Consider the following 14716-nt stretch of genomic DNA (forward strand, 5'->3'; position numbering starts at 1 on the left):
TACTTGCTAAATTAATCATTATTTCTTTCTTTCTATTAAGAAATTTAGTGAAAAGAAAGATGACATAAACTGTCCCCATCTGCAAAGTGGACATTATTTAGAAAGCAAGTAATCACCTCATTCTTAACAAAGTATAACTGCATCATGTGTTTGCATTAAATGGCCTATATTTGTGAGCAGAAATCATTCAGTGACACTGAAGAATTGTTAGGCGGTGGCACTTCATGTACCAAAGACAGGACAGGTATGAAACTAAAGTGAAACTTAAATGAGTAGAGATGAACACTTGCAAATGATAATCAGAAAAATTGTTCTTTTCCTCCCCTCAAAGAAATGACAGTTAAATGTAACTATTCTCCCCCAATTTTTCCCCTTGATATGAGTGGTGGTCTCAACATATTTTGTTGGTTTTTTCCATACTCAAATTTCTATTAATTGTATTTGATGTAATTCTCTCATATTAGGAAATTTTGATGTACATGTCATGTATGATAAATTAGTATCTGTACATAAAAAAAACTAAATGCTTATCAATGTGTGGGAGTTATGTGTGGCTATCTGTCTGCCTTAATATGAAATCTCAGGTCGGGAGTTGGGTGGGTGGTGTCACTTCGTGAGGCATTATTCACTGGTTGGACATTAATGGTACTTAACTCCTTTTGTTGTAAAGAAAATTTTCATTTGCATTGCTGTTGTTAGGTAAATTATCAGAAAGATTATAACTATGTGTAATGTGCAATATTTTAATCATTGTGGACGATACACAAATGCTGTTGTGAACTTATGACTAGTCAGATATAACACGGTAGATTGTAACAACATTGGTTTGGAGGTAATGTGGATCATAACCTTTCATATATGGAGGGCAACTATTTTTCTGTCCTCAATTGTTAGAAAACAGCAAAGTTAGTGTCAAGTGGTATTGAAGTTTTGAAGAGATGCTGACTGAGACTTTTAACCAATAACCACGGAAGAACCCCATCCTCCTCACCATCCAGCCTGTGCCAAATTGTCCGGTAAGCATGTTACTTTTTTCCTTTATGTACCTTCTTTACTTTAATCCCTTGCAGAGATTTGTCACAATCATATTTTTTATTCACTGAACAAGAAACCTCTTAACTGGTTGTGCAACAGTTCCATATCTTAGATATGCAGTTGCCGAAATAGTCTGGTAAATGGCAACAACAGATAGTATAACAAGCAGGTTGGGTGAGGTGTATGTGCGGCCCCCCCCCCCCCCCCCCCCCCATCTGGATGTTTGTCGGGTGGATGCTTAATGTAACAATTAAGCTTTGATGTATCCCCCGCTTTATGTAGAATATGTTGTTACTTACTTTATCAGCAGAACAACTTTTTGTTAAGTTTAGCTAGGCCATCGTGGTTATGTTGCTCTAGAGTGCTGTTGCATAATTTCTTCTTCTTCTAATGCACTTACTTCCAAATGAGCACACTTGTTCCCAGAAATACATTAAGTGACAGCAAAATTAAGAATGCTGTTTCCTTGCTCAATACAGCTTCAGCCATGTATGTTAGGAAATGGCAAAAAAAAGCTTTTGAAAAGGGCATACGTTCTGCTTTGAGAAATCTCAAATCATTTTCAAGTGTCTGTGAGCCATTTTTGAGTTTTGCTGTCTAATACACAGTGATGGCTCAAATACACGTACCTTGTTGTACAGCAGTTTAGAAAAGTTATAAACAGAAACAAAGTAACAAAGATCTTAATACTTTTTTATGAAAATTCAGGGAGGGGGGTTAAAACATAAATGTCATTACATTCCAAAGATAGTGACATGATTCTACAAGGTTGCAGGTTTGCAGTTTCTGTGTATAATTTAAACAAATGCAGAAATGAAATTATATGTGAAATGGATGGTGTAAATAAAAGTTCTCTTTGTGAAGACATCCCAGGATCATATGTTGTCCGTTAAGCACTAGAGTTGTTTACTGTGACCTCATAGCAACAAGTGTTTGTAGTGAAGTTTTATTTCTCTTCATTTACGTACTTTTGCAGATTATAAACAATTATCATTGAAGACTGTGTAAGAAACAGCTTTATACATCTGGAACGTTTTGTTTTGTCAAGCTTCCTCAGCAGATTTTACATTCTGTGAAAGTTTCACCTGGCATAAATTGTTTATTATTTCCTCACTTCTATCCTTTATCATCAAGTAAGCACACATTTGTCACGAAAATGGCTATACAAAGTAAGTTCAAATAGGATCACAGGTGTAGTAGTCTCAGAAGAATCACTATTGCAGACATACAGTGTGTGATTTATCAGGTACTATCATGCATCTACCAGAATGAAAGAACTCTTAATTTATTAAAATAGTGCAGATTGCTATTTCACTGAAAGATTGAATATCTTTGCACCACCACTCTGGGTTTTTTACCCTCAAGCTTGCTTTCGAACTTGGTGTCCTATACTGGAACCCTTTATATTTGCTCAGCTAGTGATAAGTGATCAGTTTTAGGGCTGTGCTGTCAAACTGTTAAACAACATTCTGCCTTAACTCCAGTAACTTGTGTATAGATTTTTTTTTTGTTTTATGTAGAGGTATCTAAGTAGTGCAGTGGTGGGAAACGTCCCATACTCTCTGTTGAATAATCCATTATTTCATGTTATGTATTCTTGCATACGTCGTGCAAAATAGTCTTACAGGTGCTTAATGCCAATTTTAAACTTGCTGCTCATAGCTAAGAGTACAGATGCTATTTTCCTTCCAGATGGTCATATTTTCTGCTGCTTGCCAGACTATTACAGGCAACAGGACACTTGCACGAGTCACGGTTATTTTATTTTATCGCTATTCTGCCTCCCAATACAATAATGTGGAAAAAATTTCAATATTGAATTTGTTCCATGTTGTAGGGTAGGAAACACATTTCACCATCTTCCTGAACCTAAAGGTAATTCTGAAAGAGCCATAAGTAACATTTTGGTTGTGGATTCCTGATTTTACCCAGTTAAGAGGTTTACCGTGTGACATGGTGTTTTACCTTTATATAATTTTATAAATAATGATTGAATAGTATTGAGTGCCTCATCTGAACATTGCACATCACAGGTTGATCTACACGGAAGAAAATAGTTTGTTGTTGCTATGGTATCATATTAAATATACAGTTTGCCTAACTTGCAAGGCACCATTAAGATGATTTTATGTTTAAGCTGTGTAAGAGGGGAAGTATCTCCTGAGGGGGAGCATTGTGCTTTTCATTGGTATTACAGGGTGCTACTTGTGCAGCCAATCTCACAGGTTCAGAATTACCTTACAGAAAGTTTATGTTCGTGGATAAGTGTCAAAATTCCCAAGATTTTTTTGTATGCCGTGTTAAAACATAGCACTTTCTGAAATAAACTGAATGATTGGAAACCTACTAGACAGATAACATGTAGATAGTGCTTTCAATAGATATGTTAGGGTAATTGATAAGGGCAATCTATTATTGTAAGATTGAAAAGTTTCCTGCCTCTCTTGTTATTTAGAATATTGACATTTAGTTCACACAGAGGTGTACTTATTTCAGGGTAATAAAACGGAAGTGTCAAGCGTTGGTTCCAATCTGATATTTTGCTTTTAAATATCGCATATAGAAGATTGTCTCAGATAATCACCTGTTTTTTATGGACCTTGAATGATTTAGTAGCAAAACTGGTCATACCATTTACTTATTTAGGATGCTTGCTTTTTTAATGAGGTGTGATTTTCTACCTCCTCTGCAGCATATTACTTACCTGAAATTTAAGTATACATATTCACGTGTTTATTTAAGACTGTGTTATATTTGTCTGTTGCAGGATATCTATGGAAACAGCTGGGATGCCACTGCCAGGTTACCATTACATTGCACCAAATCATATTGTCAAAGCTCCAATTCATTAACTAAGATGGTATATTATCTTAATTTGACTTCCTGACAGGAATGGTCTTCAAAAGTCATTTAAAGCAAGTGATGCAGCACTCACTGTACATTGTTAAGTTTTGGTAAAGTTGATGCACATTAAGAGACATAGTCTACTGTATACTGTTTATGATAAAGAAGTGAGGTTCAGCAGAAATATCTGTGAAAATTGGAATTATAGCAAACTGACTTTTGTGTGTTTATTTTCTTTGGAAAGCCATGGTAAAGTCAAACAAGAAAGAACGGACTTAAGTTTTAATACAGGCAGAGCTTTAACATCATTGGCAAGTTGCTATCCCATTGTATTATTTATTTTTAACACAGTAAGTTATTCAAAAATGTTTTAAATTAGTGGAATGACAATTTGCCATGTGAAAATTTAGCTAGGAGGTAAAAGGGGATCAAGCCAAAGATTTTTTTGTTTTGTTTATTGTATGTAATATTTTACAGTGGTTACACTCTTAATTGCTCCTGTTGTTGTCATTTAATGGCATTCCCTTGATGAAGTTGTTAATGTTAGCAGTAATGATTAGCTATGATAAGTGTTTTCTTTTCTTGAAGAGCAAATTCTCACTGCCCAACAGAAAAAGTAAACCACATAATGGGCTTAGAATGAAAATCATGTTTGTTGTTCAGTGCCCTTGTAATTTTATTGTACTGTGACATATTACACTGTCAACACAGTTGTGGCACAGTTTTGTGACTGGGTAGTGAATCAGTTGGCAAACATTTTAGTCTTCCTTGACCTGTTGAAATTTTCATCAGTTTTATACGTATCTTAAATCTAGCCATATCAGTGTTTCATCTTAAAACATAATTGATTGCTATAAGTGATTTGTACTGAAATTACATGGAAACTGAATCAGTATTTTAAGATATGGTGTTTCTCAGTACACTCTCACAAAAGCTGCTCAAGTTTTTCAGTATTGGCATAAGAGTGCTGGTGAGATCAGTGTGTAAAGACTATACACACATAGATAAATAGGGAACAGTTTGGGAGTGGGGGTGAATAATCAAAATTACACTGTTTGTTGGAGTTTTCAGTCAATACTTTACATAATTGCTATTGATTCATATCATTTTGGAGAAAGAATCATATCACACTAGGGCACATGTAAAATATTTTATTCATTTTCTGTGATGTTTTGTGAACATCTTGGTTATAAAAATGTTAGCAGTTTACAGATGCTCTGTGCTTACAGTTATTGTTAAAGTACTAACTGAAATAAGCATGTCATTAAAATGCTTTTTTACAATCATCTAGTCATGAAGGCAGCTGATGAAATATTGCAAAATACTGATTTAAGAAGTTGAGTGCTGTTGAGTAGGTATACTGAGTATAAAGTAGGGACTGATAACTTGAAAGAATGCAAACACATTAGTACGATACCACATATCCCCCTATTAATACAGTTGTCAGATTTGCTTCCATTACATATCCTGAGCACTAGTTCATGTGCCAAATTATTTACAGTTTTAAAATTTAGAAACCATATAATGCACATTTTAAGTGTTCTAGTAGAAAGACTTCTATTATTATACCAACATATACTTCATTCTTCTGTAAAAGTGTACTGTGAATAGTTAGTATATTTTGTGTACTCTGTTTATAAAAAAAAAAAAAAAACTGAGTGTCAAAGCAAACCGAAGTTTTATGCAAACCAACTTGTATGCAGAATGACAGTAAATTATGGAGATATAAACTTTTTATATTGAGGAGGCTCCTTTTGGAGTTGTGTAGTTTTGTGTGTCTTTATTTAGGTATCTGTCATTCAGTTTTTAAGAATTGTATTTTTAAGATCTGGATAGGACCACATTTTTGCTGTATCACATACTGTAATTTGTGTTCATTAGCTACTTTTTTTAATTGAAATTTAACTTTTACAAATTATTCTAATTGGATATAACGTACTTCATATTTTGCGTTTTATCTGGTCAAGTGCTTATTGTGGTGATACATTACAGTTTAATTGACTCTTATATCGGCATATAGTCCTTGTTTCGTAATAAGCAATTTGCAAGGAATTTGGTTGTTTGCTACTCATTTAAGCAATATATTGAATTACCTTGCTGGTTTGTAAATGCTAAAGCTTCACCAGTTGCCATTACATGCATTTTGTTTTAAATATTGTATATTATTATAAAAAAATTGTTTGTGTCTGAAAGTAGTTGGAGCTGATAATCATACAAAAACTACATTAATTTGTAAGAATATTTTTGTGATGGGGCTTGGAATGTGTTACTATGTGTGCTGTTGTGGCACAGAATTAGTATCAGTGAAGAAGGCTGGTCAGTGTGTCACCTAGTTTCCTTCTAATCTAGTCATTACAGTAGGGATACTGATATGGCAAATCATAATACTACAATAAACACTTTGTGCCATGTGTATACACTTACAGTACAAAATAATTTTGTCTTTGATTCTTTAAGATTTTTGTAAGTATGCATTGGCAGACTTCATTACTTAAAAATATCAGATCTACATATCTTTTAGTATACTTATTTATTTTAATAACTGATATACCATTGTTAGCACATTTGTGCTGATCTTGATGTGACAGAGGGTAAATGATACATAAAAGATATGTTATAATAACTTGTGTACAATAAATACTTCTCTCTGATACACAGTAGTTCATAGGTTATTGTAAAACATTCTTAAAAATAAGAGATAGAGTTGTTGTCATTTGGCATCTGGACAATCGTCAATATTTAGTAGAGATGAATGTTTTTAAGTGCACTAAGCTCATAAATATTTATGTAAGGCTGTTTATACTAAACTATATGTCAGTTATCTCTTGTAGGTTGATAAGCTTAAGTATAATTTTCAATGTGTTTGTTTTTTAGGAATTGTGAGCATTTAAAAGTTCACTGCACTGCATATATTTGTTGTAAAATTATTTGCAATAACTTATAAATTTTAGTGTTTTTTACTAATGCAGATAGTGGATATCTTTCAGAAGGTATTTTTATGCAAAAGGAGCAATGTTTTTCTCATGCTAGTCTAAAAAAAGAAATAGCTATTCTTGTTGAACAATAGTTTCTTCCATGTTAGACAAGTGCATTATGTGTTTGTTGGTAAACACTTTTTGAAGAGCCTCCAGATGGCTCTTCAGTAAAGTGAGGTGTACATTTTGGAGAGTGAGCATTAGAGAACTGTTAATATATTTATTAAAAACTATCTATATTAAGGTAATGTGTGTGCCAAAAAAGAAAAAAACTGCAGTTGATTCACAATTGAAAATGTTCAGTGCCAAAGTACATTTCGTAGTTTTCAAAAGAAAATTACTTTCATGCAGTTTAATGTAAAAGATAGTCTTGTGAATTGTAAGATTTCATAATATATACTATATAATATATAAATATTTATATTTCGTACAAGAACTTTGTTTTTGCTATGCATTTTATTTAAAAAGGAAGTAATATACATAAAAGTGTAATATATATACATATATCTATATATGGTCCGTACCGAAAATGAAGAGTTTTGCTTCAGACGTTATAAAACAAGTAACTTTACTCTTGTCTTTATCTTTATATTTAAATTGGTTGTATTGGATGTCAGAGCAAGCTTTCGTAGTATCTATGAACTTCTCAACAATAATGATCGTTTCTAAACGGGTTAGGAAATAAAGGGTACAAACTACCTGTGTTTTCAGGGATTAAGAAGACTAAAAAGTCTGTCTACCCTTCATGTCACAATGTTTCCTGCCCTACTGTCCTTCTTATCTCATGCTTTAGGTCCTGTTTTTTATTTCTCAGTGTGTTGGTCGGTTCCTTAGGAATCCTTTTTTCACCAGAAACTGTGGCTAGTGCATAATATACTGAAGATGGTTAACATTAAGCATCCAGGAAAAACCTATTCTTCCAAGAGCCAATAATGATATTGTTTTACCAACTGTGAATTTGATAAACCAGGTAAGGTAGATAATCCATCCCTCTGACCTCCCTAAGTGTATAACTGTAGAGAAACCAGGTGTGAAAATAGGATGATGATCTTGTAAACCCACGTATTCCCCTGCATGTAGAGAAGGAAGTTGAAATATGATGCTGCTCCATCAAAGAAATTCAGTTGGTCTTGCTTCATAGAAGAAATTCAGTTGGTCTTGCTTCATAGAAGAAATTCAGTTGGTCTTTAGTCATGTTCACACTGTACTAACTAGTAATAATAATTGATGTCTTTGATCTATTAAATCATGGTTTTTCACAGGAATGTTAGCTTACCAGTTTTCTTATTTTTATGATTTGTCAGTCAATAACCATGTGATTTAGCACTGTGTTGTATTTTCAAGCTGTTTAGTCCAAAGCTGTTCTTTCGTTGCATTTTTGTTTGCAGTATCATTTATTTCAACTTTCTTATGCTCCTGATTGAGGCATTTGATATGACCTGGATTCTGATGCATGTGCAATAAGATGTCCCTCTTTGTAAGTTATTTAAAGCAAATACTGTTGAGGAAAGGGTAGGCAGAAACTAATAATATTCTTAGAGCTCAGAGCAATAATGAGGAAATATTTTGAGTTGAATGTGGAACATAATTACTTGTGAACAGTGTTACAGGGGCCTTATATGTTGAGACACCCATCTTTGGTGACTGAGTATGACTTTCCAAGCTTTGTCAGTGGTTGCGAAAGGGGGTGGATTGCTGTTCTATTTGCTTATGAAATATTGGCAATGTCACGAATGTCATTGCTTCCAAAATTTATCAGTTTGAGGAAAATTTTTCTCTCTAAACAAGAAAAATGAGTTAGTTTTTCAGTTGTTTACAGAAAAAATATTGAAAACTTTTCCATTTTGGGCTTAGTCTGTACTTTCCTAAATGCCCAATAAATAGTTTATTGGATAAAACAACGGAAATTTCTTGTAAGAAAGGCAATCAAGTACTGTTAATAAATAGTTCTTTCTTCCATTGTAAACTTTTAAAGGTGTTTTAACAGATGTTAAATTCTCTAATATAAATATAATTTAAACAAAATTTTAAAGATATCTTTTATAAAATTGTTGAAGTTTTTGCCTGATATTGTGTCATTTTTTATAAAATGAGACAAAAGTGTTCTGTGTTAATTTAAAAAGCTGGTCTGGTAAATTTAACAATAAGAATTTTATTCAGGTTATGATTTACAATTACTGCTAAAATATCAGTAATTTTTATCATGAAGTTATTTTGTCTTGGTCACGGCTACAATGTGTAAAAAGTGGGTCTATGTTCTGCTAGAAAGTTTTAATGCTTTTAAATTGTGATAACAGAACACTTCTAGTTCTTTACTGAAAAAACTGATATTGTGATGGATGACTTTCCCAGTGGAAACTACTTTGTGTAGGCTGTGCTATGAATCTCATATTGGCTACTAGGTTGCAGCTTGTGGCTCATCTCATGTGCAAAGCGTGATAGGAAAGATAAGTTTCCACTTTTGTAGTATAAATCATAACCTAAATAAGTGTCTCCCTCTCTACAGCAAATGATGATTAAGCCTGTGTTGATAATTCCAGTGATTATTTCTTATGATTTTAATAATTAGTAAACATTTGAGTGTATTTGTGAGATTAGAGTAAGAACCCAGTATGAACTTTCAGGAAAGTATCTATTGGATTACTTTGTACAGAAGTTTAAATTTTTTGGGTGGGTTCTTAATGAATTTAAGGCTCTAGTCAAATTGTATACACAAATTTTTATCCCATATTTTCTCTCCAACATTGATTGTATGTACTGAACTATATGTCTGTGATGCAAATGCTGCTGCTACATGATCACAAAGAGCAACATTCCAGATTTTTCATTTTTAAATGTGCGTTTTCCTTTGCTTTCCAAATTTTGTACTGAACCTTACATGTGAATCTGTTTCAATTTAAACTGGTTCCAAAGCCACCTAGTAGCCTGTTGTGTATATAAGTGAGGTGCGTTAATATTTATATATAATATAAATGCAGTGTTAACTCAGGAAATGTGCGTATGCCCTTTTGTGCAGTTATAATATCCTTGAGCGCTGTGTTGCCACATGTTTATTCACTTGTAACTCCTGAGCAGCATATTGTGCAGAAACTGCAGGAATAGTGTTTTTGAGTCACAGTTGTAACATTCAAGTGGACCATGTGGTAACCTGGGTTCAGAAACATCAACAACAGACCAGATACACCCGTCAGACTAGAGTAACCACATTGTCACCCAAGTTAAAATCCATTGACAGGACACCCATTTTTCTAAAAAAAAGAGACGATGGAAGAAGCTTTGTCAGTTTACCATCACAACCGGTGTACTGGCCGGTTACCAGTTCCCTTTAGTGTAAATTGAACGTGTGTTAAGAAAGTTTTAAAATATATATTTACTACTAGCCTTCAAATGAACAGGGTCAAAACATATTCAAACAATTAAAAATAATTTTTAAAGTAGGTAGTTGTACAAAAAAGCTGTGTTTTCATATGTGAAATGCCATATCTTTGTATAAAATAAAAAACAGCAGTATTGTTTTTTTTCATTTTGTGATTTTTGTATTATTTATAAAGATAAGAAATGGGAGGATGTGGGACACTATTTAATGGTGTTCCAAATCTATAATCAGATGAGAACTTTATATAAGTAGGGACTATGTAATGTAATTTGGAAAAAATTTTAAGATCATGCCATCACTTAATCTGTCATTTTGCAGGACAAGTGAGTGATAGTGTGAGCCAGAATGTCTGATTCACTGTAATTAAAGCACTGTACAAATTGAAAAACAGGTTTATTTTACTAACGGTTGAAATATGAACAAACGATGGATGTATTTCCAAATTTAGAAAAGTAAAAGTTCTCATGTGGTTGCACTGGTATGCAGTAATGCATATAAAATGACTTATTGATTGATGGTAGGTGTATTTGCCGGTACTTGTTATTTGATACCAAGGCAAACACGTCTGTGTTGTTTGTTGTATACTCGTATCGAGGAAGATAAGGCTGCGTGGCTTTTTGGGGAGGGTAGAAGGATGGTTAATCTCTTGTAAAATAGGGGGTAAAATAGAGATAAATATCAGGGCTGATTTACTATTGGCATTAATTGACAATTGTGATGAACAAGAATTTAAATCTCGTATAATTTTACTGCAGTGATCATGGAATTGTGTAAACATTGCGACGTGTGATAAAATTCCATGCTGTTAGTGCTTTGCTTATATTATAGTCCTGTACTTAATACCCATTTCAGGAAAAAGTCAGAAGCCTGAAAAGTAGACTTTTCAGGAAACAAAGCAAAATTAGTGAAATCTTTTCAGTAACTTTTACATTGGTGCAAATAGAAAAAAATAAGAAATTGTGCTTTAGGTTCAAGTGAGAAATGATTTAAGTGGTGAGAATGTATTGTATTGTGATGTGTAAAGTACTCATAAAATAGTTTTCTGTTTTTCAGAGGCAATAACTGTTTAATTTAAATTTGGGCATTAAAAAAGACATGATTTTTAGATAATGCACATTCTGTCTTGTATTTTCTGTCATGTTGGTATTTAACAGTTTATGTAAGTTTGAGTTCTGATTATTAAATTATGTGTCTTTAGAAAGTCATCATGGGCATTTTTATTACACCCACTTTTTTTGATGAATAATTTGTTTATGTTTAGTGTAATAATGGCAATTTTTTTTATTGCATCTGTTTTCTTATTGTCATCTTAAGCTGACTTTCCGTGTAACAGATGGACAGGAGAAATAATCAGGGAAATTAAAATTTGTGCACCCACTCCCCTTCCCATCCATCACTCCTTGGCTGTTGAACAACTTCGTGATGTTAGGGAAAGGCAATACATAATGTGTTTTGAAAAGCAGGAATTTTTACTTACTTTCAATATCTGGTCAGTGCACGAAGTGAGGACTTTATTATTTGAAGTTCTATAGTTAAAATTTTTGTACTTTCCAAAGATCATGCTAAGTAGGAAGTTCAGTTTAACAATATGTTAAATTTTTATTTTTATGTAATTTAAAATTCACTTGAAAGATTATTTTGATTGATATTGTCTAGAAACAGAGCTGAGAGTTTCACTTAAAAGCAATCGTCACGTATCTGTGCTGTTCCTATTGCTGCAATTTGAGAGGTAGTCGTCTCGGAGATGAAATTCATATAGGGACTTAAGGTAACATGCCCGTAGTTTGCTGCCACACCACTTGGAGCTCTCAAAGTTTGTCAGTCCATCACTCGCTTTCTTATTGGCTAATTTTTAGTCTTCCATGTCTATTTTCGTTTCATAGTCAACAGAAATTGGTTTCATTGGTGTGCTTCCAATTAAGATTTCTAGTGTGCATTGCACTCTTTGAATTGCGCTTGACCATGTTATTTGTATTCCGGTTTTATTCTTGTTGCATCAGTTAATATTGGGTGCGGTAAATGATTTCAAACTTGTTCCTGTTTCATGTGAAACAGAAGCTGCTTTCATTGCTTGGTGTTCTGTTAACTTATTTTTATGTTTTTGCTTATGAATGTGAGTGCGAACTGCTATATTTAAGACCATTGTAAGTATATTGTCCGTATTCTATGTAATCCAACTTTCTCACATGTAAAGGAAGACTCAGTTTTAGCAGATTTTGACAGTATTGCTATTCAACTTCATTATACTTCGCTACGGAATGGGTATGTAATTCTGCTTTGAATGGTGTTGCTTCTTGCCACGGAATGCTATGCAATCCTGGCGACCAGAGCATTCTTCCTTGTAAATGGGATGGTAGTTCTGGAAATGTTTGCACACATTATTAACAGGAGTACAAACAGTACATTTAAGCAGAAGTCAATAAAAATTTCGATGGCCTCCATTAAATGAGAAAGTACGAAAAACAGGTGGTAGCAAAAATAATGTAGAATATGAGCAATATACTTACTGCTATTAAGTCGAGCAGTTTGCACACATTCATAAGCAGTAACAAATAGACAAGAGGTTACAGAATACCATGTGATGAAACCAGTTTGTTTCATATGAAACAAAAACAAATATGTAATCATTTACGTACCCAATATTACGGATGAGAGTAAAAACTAAGCTGAATATGAGCAACAAATTTGCATTACAGTTCAGAGTAAAGTCTTACAAGATGGTCGTTATTGGGAATATAATTTCCGCATGATAACACAGTCGAAATTGCAATATTGGGTTTTACAAATAAAGACTTTTTGTCGCCAGACTCTTCCATATACCAAATGAATAATATCATCTAGTACTAATATTTTGAAAAGCAATGATATGAATTTTGCTCACCATATTTCTTGTATTCATGGCTCACTGTTTCTGTTTCATAACATGGGCCTTGCATTTCAGATATTTTGATCTATGATGGGGGCACACAAACCATTACCTGCACCTGAATATAAGAGGGAAGGACAGATTATCAGTTTTTGTGGTTAGAACCTATTAAAGCACACTGTTTCTCATGCACCAACGTAGTTACATTACATACCACCATGTTACACCCTGCAATTCGAAGCTCTGATGAGGCAGAGGGTTCCAACTTCCATCGCTGGGTAATATCAACAATGTATAATTCTTCAAATTAATATTGAGAATAGAATAAAAAATTTGGAGGCATTATTTTTCAGCACACACTTATAAAAATTGAACAGAGTCAAAAATACTGAAACAATCAGTTTTTGTGTAGATCAGAACCTAGAAGCATGTGCTTGCAAGTTATTATAGTCTGATTTAAAGTAGTTGTCAGTTGATGTTTGCGCTGCGAAGTTGCGGCGTTGTCACAAGCACTGGCTGGAGGCAGCCGCCTCAGCGCATCACTACCCCCGGCGATAGAAAATTGTATTAAAGCCTGTATCTTCTACACAAAGTAAGAAAAAAATTTCAAACCCACATATGATGTATATCTTGACAATGTCTCTCAATCTGTCAAATATCTATTCTTAATTTTAATTAGGACAAGAGTTATGTTAATTTGTTTGAAACCATTTAAATTATTTATTTCGCAAACAGCTTCTACTTATCATGTCATTACCGAAAAACTATTGGTGTCGCAGCAAAATATTTTTTTTCCATTCTTTACCAAAATAATGCACTCGGAAAAGAATCCTTAAAAGTTTTCATAGTGCATTACTGCATTACGTTTCCTGTATATAAATTTCTGAAAACAGTGTTTTTAAGCAACCCTATCAGTACTGAACTCGAAACAAGTATGAGGTTTAAAATCTCTATCTCCTATAAATATTATGTACATATTTTGAAATTTACGTACAGAATCAGTCTCAGTGGTATCCATAAGCATATCAAATATCCTTTCTTAATTTTAATTTGGGCCGTTGTTACATTAACTATTGAAGTGTGAGAAATTTTCGCACCCGGAAAAGTTTTCTTCTTTAGACTGCAAATCTCAAAAACTGTTACACACATTTAATAACATCTTGGTGTTTATAAAAAAAGGAAACAGAATTAAAATTCAGTCTAACTTATCGTAAGGAGATGACGAGAACTGGCCAGACAGTAATTCTTAGTCTCACAACAAGAATAAGAATTAATCGAAATAAATTCACAATCACAATATTTAATGGCAGTAAGTACACTACACACCAATCAGACAATGCAAAAACACCGCTTAATTCAGAGTCAGTGGAACTATCCATGTCGTTGCTCGTATTGACAAATATAATCAAGTCTTCAACACTTTGTTGTAAGATACCTTCATTGTTCCATGCGTCCTGTATCACTCCTTTCACGTGATGCACTACCTTCTGCCAGTCTTCCGATGTCACAATTTCAACTGCCTCTTCCAAAAGGCGTTCCACTTCGGTTAATGTGAATTTCTTATTTTCTGCAGCAAAATGCTGTTTAACCTGAGCCCAAATCAGCTCTATTGCGTTGAAA

General features: G+C 33.5%; 1 protein-coding gene across 1 annotated transcript in view; it reads left to right on the forward strand.

Moving 5' to 3' along the window:
* The window catches only part of LOC124719063 (poly(rC)-binding protein 3), a 507840-nt gene extending 496405 nt beyond the window's left edge, over nt 1-11435 (forward strand). The window contains exon 11 of the mRNA XM_047244744.1: nt 3803-11435. Within this exon, the coding sequence (XP_047100700.1) occupies nt 3803-3887 (85 nt within the window). The 3' untranslated portion in view covers nt 3888-11435. The remainder of the gene's footprint in view (nt 1-3802) is intronic.
* The last annotated feature ends 3281 nt before the right edge of the window (nt 11436-14716 follow it).

Source organism: Schistocerca piceifrons, chromosome 10 (assembly GCF_021461385.2).
Source record: "Schistocerca piceifrons isolate TAMUIC-IGC-003096 chromosome 10, iqSchPice1.1, whole genome shotgun sequence".
NCBI classification, from domain to species: domain Eukaryota; kingdom Metazoa; phylum Arthropoda; class Insecta; order Orthoptera; family Acrididae; genus Schistocerca; species Schistocerca piceifrons.